Source organism: Vicia villosa, linkage group LG2 (genome assembly GCF_029867415.1).
Source record: "Vicia villosa cultivar HV-30 ecotype Madison, WI linkage group LG2, Vvil1.0, whole genome shotgun sequence".
NCBI lineage: Eukaryota > Viridiplantae > Streptophyta > Magnoliopsida > Fabales > Fabaceae > Vicia > Vicia villosa.
This window is the reverse complement of record NC_081181.1, coordinates 88,243,683-88,268,827: the sequence shown is the minus strand read 5'-3', so window position 1 is coordinate 88,268,827 and position 25,145 is coordinate 88,243,683. Positions and strand designations below refer to the sequence as shown.

The window sequence follows — 25,145 nt, the reverse complement described above, 5'->3', positions numbered from 1 at the left end:
TCCCATATGAATGCGAGGTAACAACTCAAATTCAACCAAAGTTAAATGTATTTTTTGTTGTAGTGCTTTGTTATCATTCATATATTCATCAATATCATATCGATGTGGCACACATCTTATTTTGTTACTTCACCATTTCATATCCATTTAATGTAATTTAGAATAATTCTATCACAAACAAAATGACAAGGACATTATCCTCCTTTATTTTTTTTGTGCATTTTTATATTTTTTACAAGGACAATAAAAAATCATATTATCGTCTAAAAGATTTATTTATGCATGTTCAAGAAATTGAATCACTATATTCTCATATTCTTTATTTAATCTATTGTGTTTCATCCAACTATGATCCATAATCATATACCTTATGAAAATAAAATAAAATTCATAAACAACCAACAACAATAAAAGTTTCATCTCAACAAAACTACAATAACACTAAACCTTCAATCTCAACACAGCAACTACAAATATTACAGAAACAAGAACAACAATAAACCATAAGTCTCAACAACAACAACAACAACAACAAAAACAAACAAATAACAACATCATCATCAACAACAACAATTTTAGGAGGACCATTCTTTGAAGAAAATATTTTGAGGAACTAAAAATGAAAATTAAATTATTTAGGAAGACCAAAAATATATTTAATCATATGGCATTTTACATCGGGCGTTAAGTACTTTTTACATCGGGCCAGGGTCCGATGTAAATCCAAGCGATGTAGTAAATTAGAGACATTTTACATCGGGCCACGACCCGATGTGAAAAATTGACATACCACATCGTTTGAATTCAAATGTCTGATATGAAAAATAGTTCAATTTTTAAAAAAATATATATATATATATGCCATATTTTACATCGGTTAATTCAATGGACCGATGTAATATATAGTTTTTACATCAGTTTTTCCATTTGCCCGATGTAATATATATGTTTTTACATCTGTTTCTTCAGTGGCCCGATGTAATATGTTTTCTTCTTTTAAGCGAATTCTTGGTGTTTTTCCTATTTTTGCTGTTATTTTTTTTACCTAATTTTTCATATGTTTCCAATATCACACAAACCAATGTTAAGTCACTATTTTTCACAATTTTCCCACATCACACAGACCACATTTAGGTCACTATTTTCATAATTTTCTAACCAGTGAAAAATAATTTTATTGCACCAAATAACTAGGATATATATATATATATATATATATATATATATATATATATATATACACACACACACAGTTGATTTACAAAAGTATTAATCTAGGATACTCAAGTGTATAAAATTATAAGAAAATTTACACACGGTGGACTACTACAAAATAACAAAACAATAAATATTCAACCATTTAAGTCCTTTTGCGTACTTGAAATACCAACATGCATCCACGAGAAGATGAGTTGTAGCTTCTGAAGACAACACCAAAATTACATTTGCTGGCAATAAACAATAGCACTAATTAACATCAGCAGACAACAATTAAAGTTATCATCAACAATTTCAACAATTAAAGTTATGAACATGCTATTTTAATATCAAAAGATACGGATAGCTTAATTTTTGTTGTTTTTTTTTTTTTTGTAATCAAGATATATTAATAGAACAAACGTTCACAACGAGATTACAAAAGAGACGGTCGGAACCGCGGAGAAAATTACCCACCAATTAAAACCTAACTTATTGAAATAAGTATACCTTGTTATCTCCTTCTCTAATATATCCTTTAACTTCCAAAATTCGAGTAATGCTTTTCCACCACAATATATCAGTTGTTATAAATGCGTGCCTATTAAATAAACACGCATATACACAATGATAAATATCAATATTAAAATTGACTAAACTTTAACCAAACCGTAAACTACAAGCATAGATAGACAAAATTGATTATCAATATTAAAATTAACTAAACTTTAACCAAACTGTAAACTACAAGCATAGATAAATATCAATATTAAAATTGACTAACATTAAACTCAAGCTATACAACACATTATATTTAGTCAACATTACTTAATAATAATCATCATGCATATAAAAATGAGAAGGATATTTTTCTAGACATCTCATGTTTTCTCAATTCTTATGAATTAGGCTATGTTAGAAAAATACAATACTCACATGGTTTCCATGCGGAAGATGGTATACAAGAACTAACCAATATATAAATCATGAAAATTGATGTTAATGATTGCGTGAGATGGTATACAAGAACTAACCAATAAATACAATACTCACATGGTTTTCATGCTGTTGGATTTCAAGCTTAATGTACACATCAATGGAACTAAAATAGCATGTACATAGATTATTTGCTTATTTCCATAAATGATCTAAAATAGTTTAAAAAAACAGATTAAAAGTTGTCTAAACTAGTTTATGAAAACAGCTTATAAGTCATCTGAGAAACAGTTTGATTTTATTTTATCTCTTGTTATAAAAATAGTTCATAAATAAACACTTATATCATAAGTGCTTATGCCATAAGCGCTTAATTTTTCTTCTACTTCTTCGAAACAAAGCCTAAGCTATTTGTAAGAACATTAGCTTTCAAGTCCAATTTGATGTAGCAATCATAAACTGAATTAGACTAACACTACAACATTTTTACTATACGGCAACGGCCGAAAACCGTTGCAAAATCCAAAAAATCCGTTGTCGTTGCCTATTAGAACGGTTTTTGGACCGTGCCAATCTGAGGCGTTCCCTTATCCTTTCGCAACGGTTGTTTATCCAACAACAACGTCTTACGTTGTTTAATAATCTTTAGAGAACGGTGCCAAACAACAACGGTTGCACCCCGTTTGCAAATTATAACCGTTGCAATTGGTTTAGTTAAGGGAAAGACTGTTTTACTTTCTATAGAAACGGTTTTTTACTGTAGTCCATGATTAGCCGTTCTTATAGACTCTAATATCAATTTCTTCTTCAATTAAAACAGCAACGCTTTATAACTACAGAAACACTTTCTAACCGTTGCAAAAGCTGAATTTTTTTTTAAATATAAAATCTGTTTGTTTAATAAACCTGATAAATAATATCAATCATCATTCACTTTTTTATATATAAGAATATTCAAATACAATTTTAATATGATATTAAATATTTAATAAATTAAATATCAAAATAACATCATTCATTCATTATATATCCTAATGTCAATCATGTTCACAACCAAAATGACATCTTTAATGTACATATTTGAATGTCAATCATCATCCATAACCAAAATAACATCTTGAATCTCTAAAAGTAAACTTAAACTCTATAATGTTAATCTTCATCTTAATCAAAATAACATCTTGAATCACTAGAAAAAGTTAAACATCTACATCTCTATATTTATGTTTCTTCATCTCCGAATGACTGAAAATCTCCATTCATATCATCATTCATGTTCTGCAAAATAAAAGTATAATTTAATTGAAATAAGATTATTATTCGAAGGCCTTAAAATTAGAATGTAAAGAATAAAATAATTCAATCTTACTTGATCATTAATTGGAGCATGTGTTGACGCAGAAGAACGTAAGGCGCTATTAGCATCAGTTGCAGGAGCTGATATCAAAGCTGCCAGAGCCTCTATATCCAAATTGAGGTGTTTTGATTCAGAACAGTCTTAAGGAGAAGCTGCATTCTTCTTTCTGTTTCCTCCTTATCTTGACGACGTCTCTCCTCCATCTCTTGTATCACATGTCTGACCTCGGCAGCATGATCTCTTTTAAGTTTTGCAATTTCTTCATTTCTTTTCAAGAGAGTCGGTGTTGTGGTTCTTCCGTGGCAACGCACTCTTCCAGGTTTTTGTTTGCCTAATACACTTTCAAAAGCTTCTGAAGAAGATTTACCTTGATTTTCAATCAAGTCTTGAAGCTTTATCTAGCATACAATACATAACAAAATAGTAGTAAATAAAAGGAAAAGAACAGAATACAAAATCAACACTATACTCAATGTACACAATATAGTAGTAGTAAATAAAAGTCAAAGAACATAACAAAATACAAGAGAGAACAATCAAAATACCACAACCTGAATAAAAGCTAGACTACAATTATTGGACATTCACCAGATGGATGATACTTTTCAAATAATATTCTGCCTTTGAACTTTGGGTACATTGACTAATGTTGATACTTCTTCATGACAATGGTTTTTACATGTCTATATAAGTTAATAATAGATATATATTAATGACTAAATGCAAGGAAGACTGTCACAATGGTAACTCAAAATATATATTTCGTTGTATATTTATTGACCAATTAGTATCATTTTTAGTTTGTTAGGATATATAATTATATTTTTATCACTATTATTTGTGATTGCAGATACACATATTATAGCATGGTAACAAGTTTTCATGGTTGAGTTCTAATACAATATCAATTATCATGTTTTAAAAACAATGGTTCATTTGGTTTATGTGTGGGTAATGGCAATTCGAATCGGTTCTAGAACCATTAGTAAAATACCTGTTCAGTTGCCAAAGCACACATCTTTTTTATCTGTTCTAATTTTCAAACAAACAAGGTCAACAACAACTTGCAATAATACTTACAATTGCTGTATTGGTTTCTTGATCCAACTCCTTTCCTTTCCTACTTTGTCGAGTAGCAATAAACATTTCAGCTTGAGTCGGAGGTTCTTTATCTTCATTACATTCACGCTAAACCAAGTAAAACAAAGAGCATGAGACTGTTAATAAGCAACACAATTTAATATTCACTTAAATAATTTTAAAAAGAATACCATTTTTTCTCTTATAACAGCAAAGCCTTTATTCCCCATTCGATGTCTCCATTTCAGTTGAGCTATATTTTGAGCATTTTGATGACTAACTTCCTACATAATAGTTTGATGTTAGTCATAAAGCCCACAAGAAATGTTACTTTTTACATTCAGCATAGAATGCATTTGAAAAGTGACTTTAATTCAACACATAATTCAGCATGTAAAACATGAATATGAATATAACTTACTTGATTTTTTCCATCTCTCCAATACTCCAATAACTTTCTAAAGTCTTCTTCTGGTACCTCTTGTGGACGATTTTTTAGCTTCTTTTTAAAATGCAACACATAATTCAGCATGTAAAACATGAATATGAATATAAGTTTTTGTACTTACTAAAATGCTTCTTTTTAAGAGAGCATTTGTATCGTCTCCAAGCATCATTTACAGTAGAAAATACAGCCTTCCTTCCTTCCTTTGGGACATTGTATTTTTCCTGCAAAAATATATATTTAGAAAGATATATACATTAAAGTATGCTAACAAACACACACAATCAATTAAAAAAAGTAATTACATTGACATACTCCCACACGGGATCTATCTCGTGTTCCTCCCAATACTTAACCAAAGCAATCCAATTAATGAAAGTGAGAGGACATAAATTTGAATTTCTTCCTATTGTCCCCAAAAAACTACTAAGTTCAGACACTGTCTTTTCACCTGGCCCAATTGGTATTCCTACTTCATTCAAGGTAATCTCTTGTCTATCTTTGAATTCCCGTGCATGAATTTTCCGACATAAAGTCTTTCCACGTTTTCGTACTAGTCCTGAGGATGAAGCACCTAAGGTATTCCCTTCTGCTTTATTTACATTTGTTCCCCCAACTTCCTCACCATCATAGTTGCTACCATTCTCCATATATTCTTCCATTGCATTTTCTTCTATATCTTCATTTTCAAATTCCTCTACTCCATGTTGTTCCTTATTTTTATTGAGATAATCAGTACGTGATATGGTTGGACACTTTGGAATAGTTTTTTTCTTAGCAAAGGCTTGTTGATCTACCGTTGATCCTTGGACTTGATTTTCCTGCTTAAAATAAACATAATTTGGTTAGGGAAACATTACACAGCTTCTTACTTTTTTGTTATATAATACAATGCAAGATGTATTATACTGTTATGTTATACAATATAATATTATCACTACAACATTTTGAAAACAAGTAACCACGGTTCTGTTTTTCAAAAGGTAAGTAAAGCACGGTCCTGTATGCCTTGACAAATGAAAGTTTCTTTAGTTTCAAATGTATCTCCCAAGTATATGCCACTGTTCAACTTCATCTTTTCTTAAACATTAAATAGATTAAAATTATGCACTCATCTTTGCATATATCTCATTAATTACCATTAATCTTTAATCAAGAAAAAACTATTTTAATCATCCAAATAATGAAATTCGAAAATTAAATAAGAGGATTAGATTTGAGGTCAGACACGATCTTACCTCTTTGGTTTACTCATCAATGTTCTTTGAGATTCGTGATTCAATTGAACCTTTAACTTGATGATCCACCGTACACTTCAATTTCTTCTTGGTATTATTGTTAACAAGCACTTTGCTCGGCTCAACAATTTTCTTAGAGGCTTCTACTAACAATTTCCTCTTAATATTCTGAACAGGAACTTTGCTCGTCTCAACAACTTTATTAGAGACTTCTACTTCAAATTGCCTCCTAATATTACTGTTCTGTACAGACACTTTGCTTGGCTCGACAGTTTTCTTATTGGCTTGTACTTCCAACTGCTTCTTATTATTGTTTTGAACAACAAATTTACTTGGCTCAACAATTTTCTTGGAAACTTCTACTTTCGATTGCTTCTGATGGTCCAGCTTTTGAATATTTCCAACATTAGTTTGTATATTATTGATTCCTTGATTTGTTGGGTTGCTTTTCAAAGATCTATCATTTTCAACCTTGATTTTCATCTTCTGCACTAAATCTGTGCTAGACTTAGCTTGGATACCAAACACAAAATCATTCTTGTTTTGCATTTTCCTACAACATAAACAACATAGTATAAATTTTCATTAATTTTTATTTGAAATAAATAACAACATGCAGTGTGAACTAATCTTACCGTAATCCACTTTAATGCATAGAGGCAAATTTGAAACTGAAAGAATTGAGAGGTAATCTTATCAATCTTATTATAGAAATCACAAATTACTTTGTGAATAATATTGCACAAGAAATTACAAAGTACTATTGTAAGCATGCAAATAAAAAGAAGGCTGAACATTACTATGCGAATTAAAATTTCTATTCAACATGCAAGATGTAGGTACGTATATAATAAATATAGTAAGATCATCAAAACACATAAAACTCAAAGCTAATTAACTCTAGAAACATATACCCTTGGAAAACATCAATGATTGTTATAAATCAGAATCGTCATTAGATTCACAACAAACATAAATTGTTTCAAACATAAACTGTTTCAAAATGAATTCACAAAACATACATAAAATTGTTATAAATCAGAATCGTCATCAGATTCTATTACATCTGCCACAGGTACAAAATTATCAACAATTGTTGGTGGAATATCATTTCTAACAAAATCAACTTCACAAATTTCATCGCTTGAAGCTAAATTTACTGCATGATCTGACATATCACAATTATACGGCTGTGGGATATTGGAATTTGATTGTTCATTCATGTTAAAAAAATCCCTCGGAATAGACTTCATAACATAGTGTTTATTTGCATCATAAGGATCTTGAATGTAGAAGCATTGGTGGACTTGAGAAGCCAATACGAAAGGATCATCCACATAACATCTTTTGTTGAAGTAAACACAAGTCATCCCATATTTTTCCTCTTCACCTTCAAACCAATCACATCTAAATAACACAAACTTCAACTTACCATAATAGTCTACCTCAATTATTTCTGTAATCATTCCATAGTAAGTTATTGATTGTGTTATTGGATTTTCATCTTTGGTACTTGAAAAACTTTCTGTTATTGCCGCAAGTGTCACACCACTGTTTTGTGTTTTACGTCTAGCATCATGTTGTTTTGTATGAAACCTATATCCATTAACTACATAGCCAGAAAAACTTCGTGCAATTTTATTTGGTCCATTGGATAACTTCCTTAGGTTTCCAGATACATCACTTAAAAAAGCACGCTTCTTAAACCATTCAACAAAATCTAACCCTTGACTCTTTGCTTTGCTCCACCCCTTTCTCTTATTGGAATTTGCATTTTCATGCTCACTACAATTAAAATTACACCGTTAAAGTTATTGTAAAACAACTCCTTTTAGGAAATTGAAACATACAAACATATTTATTTACCTTATAAATTTTTGGACATCTTCATGATTGAATAAGATGTAACGATGGGCCAAGCTCCTTGACTTGCAATCCAAAGAAATTGCTTCACCCTTTTTCTTTCCTCCAATTGGATGACCAACATTAAGACAAGACCTTGGACTTTCATTTTCATGAGGATCACATCTATCACTATTCCTTGTCATTCTAGTGAATCTTGTTTCAACACCATTATGCAAATACCGAGAGCAAAATGTCAAGCATTCTTCAACTAAATAGCCCTCAGTAATAGAACCCTCAGGACGACTTTTATTACGAACGTAACCCTTCAATTTTCCTAGATATCTTTCTGGAAAGTACATCCACCGAAATTGAACAGGTCCTCCCATTCTCACCTCATTCACTAGATGTATTGGCAAATGAACCATTATATCAAAGAAACTCGGGGGGAAAATTGTCTCGAATTGGCAAAGTGTTTCTACAATCTCGGATTGCAAGATATCAAAATCTGCCACCTCAATAACTTTCTGACATAAACAACGAAAAAATGAACAAAGACGGATTAATGGGTGGGCAACCTGGTTTGGCATTGTACTTTTCACAGCCACTTGAAGCAAGTAATGCAACATGAAATGTGCATCGTGGCTCTTGTATCCGCTAACTTTCTTTTCAGCAAGTTGAACACATCTTGAAATGTTTGAAGCACAACCATCTGGTATTTTTGCATTTTTCAATACAGAACAAAAAGTAGTTTTCTCCTTTGCATTCATGGAAAAACATGCTTTCGCAAACACAGACTTTTTTCCTTGATCAACCTCTTTGGGGTGAAGTTTCTTTCTAATACCCATCTCTTTCAAGTCTAAACGTGCATTTTTATGATCTTTTGTTTTTCCAGGAATATCCAACAATGTCCCAATTATACTATCAAATATGTTTTTCTCTATGTGCATCACATCAAGGTTGTGGCGTAAGTATTATGCTTCCAATATGGTAACTCAAAAAATATTGATTTTTTCTTCCATGGACCATTTTTACTTTTCTTTTGCAGCCTACAAAAAGCATTGTTGACGTCCTTTAGTTTCTCCGAGATTTGTTCCCCAGTTACAACTCTGGTGGTGGCCTATCTTCTATGCTACCATTGAAATTCCTAGAATTTGACCTATATTTATGATCCTCGGGCAAAAACACACGATGATCCATATAACACACCTTTTTACTATATTTCAAATATGTAGAATTAGTGTCATAATTACAACAAGGACATGCTAGTTTCCCTTTTGTACTCCACCCACTCAACATAGCATACCCAGGAAAGTCACTAATAGTCCACAAGAGAGCTGCCCGCATTTGGAAAGTTTGAATTAGTGATGCATCATATGTTTCTACACCCAAATCCCATAACACTTTCAACTCTTCTATCAATGGTTGAAGGTACACATCAATGTTATTCCCTGGTGAAAATGGTCCAGGGATTAATAAAGACAACATAGAATATTCAGGTTTCATGCACCACCAAGGTGGAAAGTTATATGGTATTAATACCACAGGCCAAGTACTATAAGACAAATTCATGGTTCGAAATGGATTAAATCCGTCGCTAGCCAATCCAAGTCTTATATTACGCGACTCATCAGCAAATTCAGAATGACATTTATCAAATTCTTTCCATGCTTCTCCATCTGCAGGGTGCCTCAACTTCCCATCTTTAGAACGCTCTTCATCATGCCATCTTAATGAGTTATCCGTCTTTGAACACATAAACAGCCGTTGAAGTCTAGGAATCAAAGGAAAGTGTCTCAAAACTTTCAAAGGAACTTTATGAGACTTATGATTTTTTTCAACTTCATCATTTCCTTTTACATCTTCATTCCACCGTGGAGCACCACAAACACGACAAGAAGTATCATTCTCTTGATCTTTCCAATATAGCATGCAATCATTAGGGCACGCATCGATCTTCTTATAATCCAACCCTAAGTCCCTTATCATGCCTTTAGTTTTGTTGAACGAATCAGGGATGTTCAATGAAGGCATAGCTTCTCTCAACAACTCTAAGAGAGCATTGAATGATACGTTGCTCCAACCATAAAGGCATTTCAATAAATAAAGACGAATGGTGAACGGCAATTTAGAGAAGTTTTTGCAACCTGGATACAAATCTTGTTTGGCTTCTTCGACTAGATTGTAGAACTTTTTTGCATCTTCGTTGAGGCCTACATTCACTTCATTTTCTTCTTGTACAACATCTCTAAATCTTTCATGCAATAGGCCATCAATATCATCAATTTTATCCTCTTTATGATTCATATTATTATCATTAAGATCACTAGGTTTCGGTTTCTTCTCCCCATGTTGAACCCAAATATCATATCCCTTTTGAAATCCAAATGCAGTTAGATGATTTCTTACTTCATTCCTCGTAAACCATTTGCTATTGTAACATTTAGCACAAGGACACGAAATCTCTTTCCCGCGGGGTTTTCCTTTGGTGTATGCATAATCTAGAAAAAAATCAAGACCACTTTGATACTCTTTAGTCGCGGGGTTTAACTTTGTCCATTCCTTGTCCATCGAGATTGTGAGGAGACTACCATATATGAAAAAAAGTGAAAGCAAGACAAAATATTAAAGTTTTAATTATATTAGTTACAACATAATTAGAGTTAGTCGCGAATCATCGGGATCGGACTGAGTCGAACCGAGTCAAATTTGATTAAGCTTGATTCAAGTTTGATATGAATCATCAAGAATGGAAAGGATTCGAACTAAATCAAATATGTTAAACTCGATTCGAGTTAGTCGCGAATCATCGGGGTTGGAAATGAATCATCAAACCGAATCAAATTTGATTAAAATTGATTCAAGTTTGATGCAAATTATTTGTAACTTGATTCGACTCGATTCATTAAAATCCAAGACGCAAGATATACTAGTTTTAGAGTGGATTTTGATACTGACAAGAGAGATTCCTTCTCATGTCAGTAAGGGTATTATCACAGTAAGAAAATTGTTCTAGTTTGTAATTCTCTATGCTATATTTACAATATGAATCTTCTATATACTTGATATCAAATTTAAAATTTACACAAATCTTACCTAAATCCAACATTTTGTAACATGTACATGACTAACAATCATAATAGTCTAAGCATCCAACCATGAAAAGTGTTGGACAGACATGAAATCCTAAGTGAAACTCAAGAAAAAAAACTACATTATAATATAAAAACTACATGACTAACAATCATACTTCAGTCATTAATTTTTGTATTGCAAATTTACCCAATACCATCCAATTTTATTATGGATTTCTAGCATTTACAAATTATTATAATTAAGTCAATTATAAAAACTACATTAAAATAATGGATTATGTAAATACAAGGTCACATTCACAAAGAAGTTTTTGATCCATGGCAAACTCCACAAGCAAACAAACAACAAGGCTTAAGCAAAAGAACTCAAGGAAATGCTAGGTTGGCTATTCAAGACAAATCAGGTCGACCTGCAATATATCTAGGTCGACTCAAAACTAAGAAAACAAGAAAGATTCAGAAATACCACAAGTAGGTCGACCTAACCACACTCCCAGGTCGACCTAAACTGAAGAGTTTTTCTCATATCACTGTTAGGTCGACCCACTCACATCCACAGGTCAACCTAATCTGAAGAAATCTTCAAAAAGCTGAATTAACTGATTCTAGGTCGACCTAACCTACAAATGGGTCGACCCAACTGGCAACAAATTCATTTTGACTCATTTTTACCTCTGTTAGGTCGACCTAAGCACCAAGGTAGGTCGACCTATCTGCTAAAAACTTCCCAAATCACGTGTTCACTCTGCTCCAACATACTAGCTCTCATATATATATTGTCCAAGGTTCAATTATTGCACAGAACACCAACGACTGAAAGATACACAAAGGCTTCTCATCTTCGTTCTTCGTCATCTCCAACACAATTACACATAATCATTCTTGCGTTGAGGGTTAGTGATCGAGTTCGATAACGTCCATGGAACGGAATTGAAGATTCCTAGTGGGTGAAGATTTGTGGTGTTTTTGGTGAATAAAATCCGAGGGTTTTGTCCTCAAAGATAGGTGTTTCTTGGGGGTTTTTATCAAGAGGTTTCATCGAGGATCCATCTGAGTGTGAAGATTGAAGAACAAGGGTTCAAGGCAATTCAAGACACTGCAGAAAAAGGATCAAGTGAAGCTCTTGGATCACCTTGATCTGGCTTAAGATTAAGGGGGAAGAAGATTCAAAGGATCGACAAATTCGGTTTATTGTTTATCGCTTTGTTTTCTTCTTTGTATATACTACTTTCAACATTAATGGAAGATTTCCCAATTTCAATTTGGAATTGGGGGCAGACGTAGTCGTAGCGAGGACGATCGACGAACTGCCTGAACAAATATCGTGTTCTTGTCGCTTTTATCTTTTCATTTACGTTCTGTTCATACTTGGTCATAATTGCAAAATTGATTAACGATTCTAGTGTTAAAATTGTGAATTAAGGTTCTGCATAAACATCACAATTCACCACATCTTGAATCATCATCAATTTGAACATTATCACCAAGTGTTTGTCTTTTTGCTTATTCCATTATTACTGCATTGCAAACCAAAGTTTGTCAATTTAGAAGTTAATTGGTTTTCAGCTGTGAAACGTATTGATTCGATAACATATCACTTCATCGTTAATCTCAATTATCTTGTGGTTTTGTCATATATACGACCCTTGCAATAACGGTCTGAAATAGACGCAAGTCGATTCAGAACCGCTTTCGCTTTAGTTCGAAATAATTCCGAAAAACTCTGTGAGATCTATTCACCCCCCCTCTAGATCCTCAGGCCAGTGTCTAACAAGTGGCATCAAGAGCTCTGGTTTATTCCGTGCTACGTGAAACACTTATTGGAAAGATGGCTTCCGGACCTAAAGGGGCTCACAATAGAGCTCCAGTTTTCAACGGTGAAAACTATGGCTATTGGAAGGATTGTATGTGTGTCCACATCAATGCAATTGATAGGAACATCTGGACAGCTATTGTCAATGGTCCCTTTCAGATCACCATGACAAATGCAGCTGGTGCAGTTGTTCCAAAACCAGAAAATACTTGGGATGCTGAAGATGAAAAGAGATATGCATAAGATTGGAAAGCGAGAAACATTCTAATCTCAGCTCTAGGAGTTGATGAATACTATCGCGTTTCCCATTGTAGATCCGCTAAAGCTATGTGGGACACATTGCAAGTTGCCCACGAGGGAACGGATGATGTCAAACTAGCTAGGATCAATACGTTAACTCAAGAGTTCGAACTCTTCCACATGGAAGATGGTGAATCCATCGAAAACATGCAGAAGAGATTCGTTCACCTGAAAAATCGGTTAAATTCTCTTGATAGACCTGTTTCCAATGCAGTTGCTACTAACAAAATCTTAAGATGCTTGAATAGGGAATGGAAACCCAAGGTTACAGCAATAAAGGAAGCAAATGATCTAAACACCTTAGACATTACCACTCTCTTTGGTAAACTAGAGGAGCATGAGCAACACCTTAAATGCCTTGACAAGCATGAGAAAAGGGCAAAGAAAGAAAAGAACATGGAGAAAGAGGTAGAGAAGAAGTCAATAGCTCTAAAAGCTTCAAGCTCCAAGACCTCAAGACAAGAGCTAGAGGATAGTGATACAAGTGATGACGAAGACTCCGATGATGAGGAAATGGGACTGTTTGTGCGAAGATACAACAAATATCTAAAGAAAAATGGAGCAAAACATTCTTACAAAGGCTTGATCAACTATAGAAAGCAATCAAACAAGTTCAGACAAGATGACGACAACAAAGGAAAAATCAAAGGCCCTTGCTTTAATTGTAGGAAAGCCGGTCACTACAAACCGGATTGTCCATACCTTAAGAAGGAAAAAAAGAAGAACCAAAGCAAAGGTCATAACAAATCTAAGAGAGCCTACATAGCATGGGAAAGTGATTCATCTAGTGAAAGCTCATCAAGCGATGAAGAAGAATCAGCAAACTTATGCCTTATGGCTCATCAACACAAGAAAAAGAAAGCTGTAAGTCATCTTAAACCTGAACTCATAGATAAGGTATCTCATTCTCAACTAAAACTTGCTTTTGAAGAATTACATAGAGATGCAATTGAAGCTTTCAAACTTTTGGCCTCAAATAAGAAAATCTTTTCATATCTTGGATCAAAAGTTGAGAAAACCGAAAAGGATATGGAAGCTTTAAAACAATCTATGCTAGACATTCAAAAGGATAAAGTTGAAATAGATCCTACATCATGGTTTGGTTGTGAGACATGTCACATTTGGCAAAAAGAAGTAAGAGATCTAAAAGCCAAGTTAGACAAGGCTCTACAACCAAAAGTGACTTTTGCGGTTGATCCAAATAAGTTCAAAAGATCGTATACTCCGTTATATAGTAAATACACTTTTGTACCAAAAGTATCAACTAGCAAAACAGCATATTCTCATCATATTACCTGTCATTATTGTTGCAAAAAGGGACATACCATTGAAAAATGCAAATTTAGGATAATTTTAGTTCCTAAAGGAGTATTTCAATGGTTGCCTAAGTGCAACAACTTCTGTACTCACCACCTAGGACCCAATGAAGATTGGGGACCTTCCATTCTAAATTAATTTTGCAGAAAAAGTGTCTTGACATCGCCGAAAGGTGGTGGTTCCGTGATAGCTGATGCTCAAGACACATAAAGGGAGACATATCACTTTTGGTATGTCATCTATGAAGAACTATTCTTGGCAAAGGAAATGTAGGTGACCTGGCCACCACTAATGTATAAGATACATCACAAATACAAGTTAACCCGAAAAACACAAAGGACGCATTACTTGATGAGCAATTGGCAAATTGCATTGCAAGGAAATTTAAACCTATTCTAAGCAGAATAATGTTTGGGACTCTGTCTCACATCCGGGAGAACATCAAGTAATCGATACTAGATGAGTTTTTCGCAAAATCAAGCAACCAAGACATGAAACATTCTATCAAGACAAATTCATCATCAAACCTAGGATTGTGGCACATTGACAAGAAGATCCCACATAATGATGACAAAACACCTACACATTGAGAAAGCGGTAACATGTTTATTGTTCACTTCCAAAAATTTTATTGATACTATAATATGCTATCAATTAACATGCTTATAGTGACTTCATGTATGTTTATCCATATATCTCAATTACATATATGTGTCTATCATATCCATACATAACATATCATGTTTTGGGCATACAAGCAAGTAACTAAGCTTAAATGCATCATATAGTAACATCCCTAAGGCATTTCAAACATTTGAAGCAACTTAGGTCGACCTACCTTGCATCTGAGTCGACCTACAGAAGAAAACTTTCAGCAGAAACCAAAAATGCTCAGTTACGTCGACCTACCCATATTTTAGGTCGACCTAAATTGATCCTTTTTCTCACTGCTTCTGTCAGGTCGACCCAGCCTTCATTTAGGTCGACCTACTGCTTCAAAAATTCCCAAATTTGGGTCTGTTGGTCGACCCGACCCATCCCCATTCATTCATAATCATTCCTCTTTTCTTTCCCACTCATTCTCATATCATTGTGTACGGCCAACCCTAATTCCTCAAGTTCAAAGAGTGTCAAAAATCATCCCTCTCACACAAATCATCAACAACCATGCCTCCAAAATCAAGAAAGGGAAAGGAAATTGCCTCTGGTTCATCATCTCAACCGGTAAGTGCTCTTGTTCATCCTGATTGTAGGGAAAATTTTGAGAAATGACAGATGAAAAGAAAAATTGTTAAGCAATATACCTATGATCCAAATCTTGTCAAAAACATGCATATCCCCGATGTCGCTGCTTTGATTGAACATCAAAACATTCATCCCTTAGTGCAATGTGATACTCCGTACTGTGAAAATACCGTCAGGGCTTTCTATGCAGGATTTACAAAAGGGATGGTTGTAATTTCCGATTCAAAATGGGTTCTAGGTCGCATGTTGTTTACAAACGGGCTTGGATTAGTATCTTTGGTCTCAAAATTGTAGGTGATGAATTTTGTATGGAAGACGGGGATGTACCGGGAAACTATGACCATGTGGCCTACATGAAGTCTATCCTCAAAGACCCTTCCGTATTTGACAGACCTAATGAAACAATAACAGCCGGTCACCTGAAGCGAGATCCTAGGCTCCTAAATTGGGTCATCTCAAGAATCATTCGACCAAGAGCAGGAGGGTACTCAAGAATTGAAAGGAATGAAGTTGTGCTCATGTATCTGCTGCAAAACAGAACGCGTATACATTGGCCTTACTTCCTAGCTGCTAAGTTTGATGAGGTCCAACAGAAAACTACAGCCCTGTGTTATGGATCAATCATTCAAACAATTGTCAATCATTTCGGCATGCGGCTTGATCACTTACACTACATCAGCATACACCAATCTCAAGAATTCTCACAAACCACCTTGACTCTTATGGGATACCATTGGAATCCAGTTAGGAAAACCTACTATCTCATTCAAAAGGGAACAGGGAAGGTTATTTACAATTATGATGATCCCACGGAGTTTGGAAACAATGCAGGAAATGAAGAAGAAGGACTTGATCAAGACAATGCAAATGATGATGATCACCACATGGAAGATGTTGCACAAGATACGGATGCAAATTGGAGATATGTTCCTTCACAACAAGAGGATATCCCTTGGGGATACACGGCTCCGCCTCCGCCGGATCAAACCAACATCATTTCCATGTTAGAGAATATGCAACTCCTACAACAACAACACTTCGACACACAACAGCTCCAATTCCAACAAATGCAACAGCTCCAACAAGATCGCTATGAAGAACAACAACGACAATATCAATCGTTGTACAACTTAGTTCAAGACCACAAAAGCGATTTTGAGACTTTTGCCTCCAACTCGACTCTAAGACAGAATCAATTTGAGGAAACGACACTGCATCGTCATGCCAACATAAGTCAAAGCTTCAATACTCTAAACCACTCCGTGCTTGATCTGTTGGAACAAGTTGAAGAAGATCTTCCTCAAACATTTCAAAGAGGAAGAGGAAGACGGGGAAGGCGTTAGGATGCATATCTTTTCATTCCATCATATCATCACATCTCATTCCATCATTGTCATGAATATTTACTAAAGATTTCTAAGTACTTAGTTTAGTTTTCTTTTAAATCTGTCTGAATATTATGTGTGCTTGGTTGTAACATTAAAAGTTTTTTTTGGATATTATGTCACCTCTACTTGCTTCTGTTAACGATTATGTGTGTTACGTTCCTGCCTTATCTATTTTATACTGTCTTTTGTTTCTATTACTCGTGCATTTCTTTTTTTTGATGTTGTCAAAGGGGGAGATAGATGCTGAGAGTACGGGGAATAGATGCTGAGAGTACGGGGGAGCTTAGTTATGGATGCTGAGAGTATGGGGGAGCAATCACTACTTGTTCTGCTAGAGATGTCACTGATTGTTTATCATCATGAGATTTCATTGAGTGTTTGCCATCATCAAAAAGGGGGAGAATGTAAATACAAGGTCACATTCACAAAGAAGTTTTTGATCCATGGCAAACTCCACAAGCAAACAAACAACAAGGCTTAAGCAAAAGAATTCAAGGAAATGCTAGGTTGGCTATTCAAGACAAATCAGGTCGACCTGCAATATATCTAGGTCGACTCAAAACTAAGAAAACAAGAAAGATTCAGAAATACCACAAGTAGGTCGACCTAACCACACTCCCAGGTCGACCTAAACTGAAGAGTTTTTCTCATATCACTGTTAGGTCGACCCACTCACATCCACAGGTCGACCTAATCTGAAGAAATCTTCAAAAAGCTGAATTAATTGATTCTAGGTCGACCTAACCTACAAATGGGTCGACCCAACTGGCAACAAATTCATTTTGACTCATTTTTACCTCTGTTAGGTCGACCTAAGCACCAAGGTAGGTCGACCTATCTGCTAAAAACTTCCCAAATCATGTGTTCACTCTGCTCCAACATACCAGCTCTCATATATATATTGTCCAAGGTTCAATTATTGCACAGAACACCAACGACTGAAAGATACACAAAGGCTTCTCATCTTCGTTCTTCGTCATCTCCAACACAATTACACATAATAATTCTTGCGTTGAGGGTTAGTGATCGAGTTCGATAACGTCCATGGAACAGAATTGAAGATTCCTAGTGGGTGAAGATTTGTGGGGTTTTTGGTGAATAAAATCCGAGGGTTTTGTCCTCCAAGATAGGTGTTTCTTGGGGGTTTTTATCAAGAGGTTTCATCGAGGATCCATCTGAGTGTGAAGATTGAAGAACAAGGGTTCGAGGCAATTCAAGACACTACAGAAAAGGGATCAAGTGAAGCTCTTGGATCACCTTGATCTGGCTCAAGATTAAGGGGGAAGAAGATTCAAAGGATCGACAAAGTGTTTGTCTTTTTGCTTATTCCATTATTACTGCATTGCAAACCAAAGTTTGTCAATTTAGAAGTTAATTGATTTTCAGCTGTGAAACGTATTGATTCGATAACATATCACTTCATCGTTAATCTCAATTATCTTGTGGTTTTGTCAAATATACGACCCTTGCAATAACGGTCTGGAATAGACGCAAGTCGATTCAGAACCGCTTTCGCTTTAGTTCGAAATAATTCCGAAAAACTCTGTGAGATCTATTCACCCCCCCTCTAGATCCTCAGGCCAGCGTCTAACAGATTATATATTCAAACTTCAATTTAAAGCTCTCACATGAGATAAATAGATTGTCAGTATCAACCAGAAAATTACCATACAATTAGCCTCACTAAAGTGGATCTAATTCAATACAAGCACATCTAAAAAACAGTGGCGGTCCTCACCACACTCACCACTATATATTATTGTCATATTTGTTTTATATGGCATAAGAAAATGAAGTTTTAGCTCTTATAAATCATATTTTTGTTTCCATGAACTAATTCATGTCAAATTATCAATCCTTTATCACTGGATATGAAATTTAAAATTAAGATAATTAGCACATTAGAAGAAAAATCATTAAGAAGAAACACATATTGTGACACTAAAAGGAAGTTTTAACAGCTCACATTCAGAATTCATATTTAACATTAATTTAGTGAAAACTGGTTTTTGTTTTTTAAGTTTGTAATTGACTATATACTATAATTCATTAATTTATAGTAAAACTAAGTTCAAAAAAACATATTGGGAGAGGAAGTAAACTGTGATGCTAAGAAGGGAATCCATAAGCATGCAGCGATGCTAAGAATATATTGCAATCAAAGATATCATATCCAAAAAAATTCCAATTCAAACTCCAACAACAAAATAAAATATAAGCATTAGAGTAATAAAAATGGACAACCAAACCTTTATAGATGTAGAGGTGGAATAGTGAAAGGAAAATGCTTTGGTCCTGCAGTCAGTATGTGCTTCTTCACAAGTTCAATTATCTGCAATTTTGTGCATGTCCATTCAAATTTCAAGTAAAATTGGCAGTTACTGCTTTTTTGAAATAAATTGAATGCAGATTGACAGAGATTAACAGCAAAGAACTTGGGGCAGCATGCTGAGATGTTAGCAGAAAAGAAATAAAGAGATTGGTTTCTACTACTATTGTTGTTGTAGCATATACCGGTAGTGAAATTGAGGAAATAATGTTATAAACACAAACAATAATTTGAAATAGGGAGTGAAAATGATTGAAACACAGAATAATTTGAAATAAAAAGAGGTTCATTTGCAGACCCTATAGATTTCACACTTGCACAATGAGTGGAAAGGATGGTAAAGTAGTTTGTAGAGTTATTGAGATTAGCCAAAAATAATTTATTGTTGAGTGATGTATAAAAATTCAATTCAATTTAAATATAACTCATAAACTAAAACATAAACCCTCTCCTTGAATAGAGGCAACTAAAACAAATTCATTGAACTCAAAGTGGCTGGAGGTGTTTACTTGCAGGCAGTGTAGTAACTGAGCTTTATGAAATACATAAAAAACATAAAGTAGTGGAAAAAATGAAATATATCACAATTTTGGTTTACACATGAAGCTAATACTATAACATGAAGATTCTATTTCCGTATAAACATAGATGTGTTTCAACAATGTACAAGTAGCTTAAGTTTATCTTCAACCGAAAAGTTAAAAGTATTAATATAGCTAAATAAAATCCCTACAAAGATAGACTTGTTCAACACACTAGCTTAAGTTATCACGTTCATCATACAATCACCTTGATTTCTCTAACATTAAGACAAACTATTCTCTAATTGCCTAAAAATAAAGAACAAGCACAAAGAAACCATCATGTAGAAACAAGTTCAAGTAAATGAAGCAACACTCATATCTATTGACATAATAACACTCTGAATCATGATCTCTAACTCTAATGAAAAGTTAGAAGTAATTTATTATCATGTCAATTGTAGTTACTCATCACCTTAACACTCAAAAGTTAGGAAACTCACCAGTTACTGCAGTTGAGTATGCCAACCCTTGAAATTTCTGCAACCCTTGAGGACACCAATAACTAAAAAACTTAAACCCTAAAAATCAACAATTCAAAATAACATTAGTTTCAATTTATGAATTGATTCCACCAATCATTTTGTTAGTGATAAAAGTGCAGAGAGAAAGTTCCCGAGTTCGACTGTATTGCTTGCCACGTACAGTCCCAGAGAGATGAGAAAGGGGTACAAATTAAAGATTACCTAGATAATGAAATATAAACCGGTTGAACTAAGAAGTGGTGATACCTCGTTCGTGAGTGACTGTTGTGTTCTTCGTTAACCTTCGTTCTCGAGTGACCAAGGCAATGAAGCTTACACAAGAGATCCAATCCGTATTGACAAATCGGACACGCAAGAGAGAATCGTGTGTGATGAGAAGAAAGGGTTAGGTTTAGATTGATTAGCTTGAAGAATGAAAGGGTTAGGGTTTATTCTGATTGTTTTGGTTGAAGAAGAGTCAAGCAAATTTGTTGGGAGGGAAGATTTGGGATTTTAGCGCTCAAGAAATTTTGGAAAGGGAACGGCCACAATTTAGATTAGCGCTCACTAATATTTGGAAAGGGAACGGTGCTTATTGAGAATTAGAATAGTCATATCTTCAATTAAGCCAAATGAAATTTTTCTTATAATAAATATTTTATTAAATATCAAAAAATATATATTAGAAGGGTTTCAATCCGTTGTTGATATATGCCATTTTTTGTGATCTACGAGAACGGTTTTTAACCGTTAACATAAAATTTGTAAGAAATATATACCCTACCCCAACAAAATATAAAATTTGTTGTCTATTACTCTCTACGAGTACGGCGTTTTTACCACCTTAAAATTAGGCGTTGCCGTAGGATAAAAATGTTGTAGTGTAAACACTTATCTTTGACATGTCAATGCTTAGTTGCAGCCTCACTTTTTGTGTCTATCATCAATAAGGCCATGCAGACATTCAAGATGTTCATGCTGTTTATGCATACACCAAATCTTTCTATCCAAGTTAATGATACTTTGGTGTCTACAGCTGGAACTTTTGAAGCCGGATTCTTCAACTTCGAAAATTCACAACTTCAGTACTTTGGTATATGGTACAAAACCATATCACCCAGGACTTATGTTTGGGTTGCTAACAGAGATGCTCCAGTACAAAACTCAAAAGCAATTCTAAAGCTAACATATCAAGGAAGTATTTTTATTGTTCTCGATGATTCTAGGAGTACTTATCCTCTTTAATTAGTCTACGACAAAGTTAGCCTGCATTTTTTGCTATACATCAAACCAAAGCAACATATAATTATATATTATATAGCCTCTCTAACCACAAAACAATTAGATAAGATTTCTTAAATCAACCACACCATGAGAATTATTAGTATTATTATTACTATTTTTCTCATAATCAATCTCCTTGTAAGAGTAGAATCAATTAGCAGAAGAGATTTTCCAGAAGGGTTTATCTTTGGAATTGTTTCTTCAGCTCACCAGATACTATTCTTATTATTCAATCACCTTATAATAGTTTATAGAAGAAATTCAAAATGAAGTAATGTGTTATGTAATATAGTTTGAGGGAGCTGTCCACCTAGCTACATCTATTCTATAAACAAAAAAATATATACCGAAGCCTAAAAAAAATACAACAACATATTACAAGCTATAGTATATTTATCATTAATTCATAGGTTAATGAAATTCAAGAGCCCTATACTATACTCAAGGTTATTATCATTAATTAAAACACTTGAAATCAAATCATTGAACATGAAGGAACGACGCCGTATCCATCATAACACTCATCCTCAGCGAATAGATTCACATTCATATTCAAATCAGAGCGTTTGGCGAACCTTCCTTTAATTCTAGGTCAAACAATAACAGTCTAACAATGTTCAAATGGAAACATACGGATTCCATCAATACAAGTGAGAAGTAAGAATAGTTACCGACAAAACAAATTTGCGTTGCTAAGCTTTTGTGCGGCGATGTCGAATGTAGAATCTGTGAAGTTGTTGCGTGTGGTGAAGCTTCGAAGGTTGGATGCTGATATGCAGTGTTGTTGCTGTGAATTGATTGAGGTTGTATTTTGATTTGTATGTTGCAGAGCTGTTCGTGAATAGAAGGTGAACGCAGGGAGATGAAGTTTCGGCGCAGGGAAGAAGAAGAGAGAATATATTTTCGAGATTGAGCTGGAATAGGGTTTTTCACGAAAAATTGGGCAGACCATTTTCCATCGGTTTTTAAAATGCCCGATGTAAAGGCCACTTTCGTAGCATTCCCCGTCGGGTTTTATTTGGACTGATGCGAAGGTTATTATGCGTAACATTTATCACATCGGGTATTAATTAGGCCCGATGTAAAATCCCTTATAACAAGATTTTCATTTATTTACAATTCTGACACCGCCTTTTTTTTCTTCATTTTATTTACAATACTGCCACTATGTTATACATCACTACAGGAAAAAAGGCCTCTTGCCACGCCCAGAAAACCGAGGCTATATGCAAAATAACCGTGGCGTAACGCTTATGCCACGGTTTGGCCACGGAAATCCAACTGTGGAGTATACGGCCGTGGCCTAAAGTAAAGTCCACGGTTTTTTGGTATAGACCACGCCTTTTTTACAACCGTGGCTTTATGGTAAAGCCACGGTTTCATTTTAATGTTTACGACATAGTATTAGTTCAAGATATAGCCACGGGTTGGTTATGACCACCTATTTAAAACCGTTGTTATATGTTATGCATTCTAAACCAGTTATCTGCCACGGTTTATTTCTCTATCATTACATAAATATATTTATATATATATATTTATATTTATATATATTTATATATATTTATATATATATATATATATACATATAAATATATATGTATAAATATATATATCAATATTAAATTAACAATAAAATTAACAATAAAATTAACATTAATAGTAGTTCATCCACTAATAATAGTTGGATACTAAGTTTTTCATCCCAAATTCAAAATCAAAACAACCATATTAAGTTGTTCATCCATGATCCCTGCACTATTTAAGTTGTACAACCACAAGTTTCTCTCAAAAAAGGGTCATCCCAAAATAACCAAAAAAAGTTCTAATAACTGGGCTAGATAACATAAAACAACTATTCTTCTTCATCTTCTCCTTGCTCTTCTTCCACATCTTCTGAACAACCACCTTCTTCAACATCTTCAGCACAACCTCCTTCCACATCTTCATGATCATCACAAGCTTCTTCCATATCTTCATCACAATCTGCTTCCTCTCCACCCTACAATAAACATATCATTCAACATTCATAAGTGTACTAGTCATGGTTGTGTAAAATAGAATCATGACTCAAAAGACAGTTTTAGGCCATCACCACCAGAATCATGCATACACCTATTTCAGAATCATTTCCCTATTTCATACACATATTTCAGAATCAAATCACCAAAAAAATCACTGCCAAACAAATCACCAAACCATATTCATATGAACATGCTTCAAAACTTGCCATCAAATCTACTATTGGGCCACATAGTACAAACCAATAACACTATAACAATGTTACTAGCATTCAGTTTAATTGGCACCAGAAAATGAATTACATCAATGTTACTAGCATTCACAAAATTTGTACCAACCAATAACACTAACAAGATGCTTAAAATCTGTAAAACCAATAACACTATAACAAAATTTGTACAACAGTAAAACTATAACAAGATGCTTAAAATCTGTAAAACCAATAACACTAATAAAATCAGTTTTTCACTATTCGAGTAAACACTTAATGTGATCCCTGCACTTGTTCATCCATGATAACCATACAATTTCAGAAATTCAGTGATAATTCAGTTTCTTAATGTGATCCCTATACAGTTTCTAATTCTTGATAATTCAGTTTCTAATTCAGCGCCCTATACACTTGATAATTCAGTGCCCTAATACAGTTTCTAATTTCAGAAAAAACTTGATAATTCAGTGCCCTATACAGTGCCATATGCTGCAATTTTTGTAGTTTAGAGTATACCTGTTCGCAATGCGGAATATGAGTTGATGCAGACAAATGTGGATCAGCAGGAGCTGCAGTAGAACTAATGGAACAGCCCATAGCACTTGCCATCAAATTAGAGATCTCGTCGTCGCTCATATGTGGGTTTTGTTGCTTCATCATTGTCTTAAATAGCGCCTTCATACCATCCATCTCCCTCTTCATGCCAGCCACTTCATCATTATGCTGCCTTTTAATAACCAGAATTTCTTCTTTTCTTTTAAGCATGGTAGGTGTTATTGTTCTTCCAAAGCAACGAACTCGTCCAGATTTTTCTTTCCTAAACAAGGAGTTAAATGTCTCAGATTCAGTTGAATTCTGAACTGATTCTTGAAGCTTAGACTAATTAAAAAATATTCACATTAGAAAATATTCACATTAGAAAAATAAATGATTAAAGGCAAATGTTGATTAAAGGCATAATCTGCCTGGCTTACAATTACACTTGAAGTTTCCTCATCTGG

At 34.1% G+C, this 25,145-nt stretch overlaps 2 protein-coding genes across 2 annotated transcripts; both read right to left on the bottom strand.

Annotated features, from left to right (window-relative positions):
- Nucleotides 1–3,170: 3,170 nt before the first annotated feature.
- Nucleotides 3,171–21,288, bottom strand: LOC131651623 (uncharacterized). Its single transcript, XM_058921285.1, has 12 exons — nt 20,895–21,288; nt 20,607–20,684; nt 19,503–19,585; nt 6,889–6,924; nt 6,254–6,806; nt 5,321–5,836; nt 5,123–5,239; nt 4,992–5,078; nt 4,762–4,854; nt 4,571–4,678; nt 3,503–3,888; nt 3,171–3,411 (listed from the first exon to the last, which is right to left on the bottom strand). The coding sequence occupies exons 6-11, from the start codon at nt 5,675–5,677 to the stop codon at nt 3,595–3,597; spliced, it is 1,056 nt and encodes a 351-aa protein (XP_058777268.1). The 5' UTR covers nt 5,678–5,836; nt 6,254–6,806; nt 6,889–6,924; nt 19,503–19,585; nt 20,607–20,684; nt 20,895–21,288; the 3' UTR covers nt 3,171–3,411; nt 3,503–3,594.
- On the bottom strand, nt 9,197–10,666 carry LOC131649538 (uncharacterized). The gene has a single exon (XM_058919298.1). The coding sequence runs from the start codon at nt 10,664–10,666 to the stop codon at nt 9,197–9,199; it is 1,470 nt and encodes a 489-aa protein (XP_058775281.1).
- Nucleotides 21,289–25,145: the final 3,857 nt, after the last annotated feature.

Bases quoted from the DNA above. Each gene is read 5' to 3' on its own strand.
- LOC131651623 (XM_058921285.1), bottom strand. From the start codon at position 5,677: ATGGAAGAATATATGGAGAATGGTAGCAACTATGATGGTGAGGAAGTT. The intron at 5,240-5,320 runs GTAATTACTTTT...ATATTTTTGCAG, and splicing joins CCGTGTGGGAGTATGTCAAT to GAAAAATACAATGTCCCAAA. The intron at 3,889-4,570 runs GTAAGTATTATT...ATTGTATGCTAG, and splicing joins AAGAAACCAATACAGCAATT to ATAAAGCTTCAAGACTTGAT.
- LOC131649538 (XM_058919298.1), bottom strand. From the start codon at position 10,666: ATGGACAAGGAATGGACAAAGTTAAACCCCGCGACTAAAGAGTATCAA.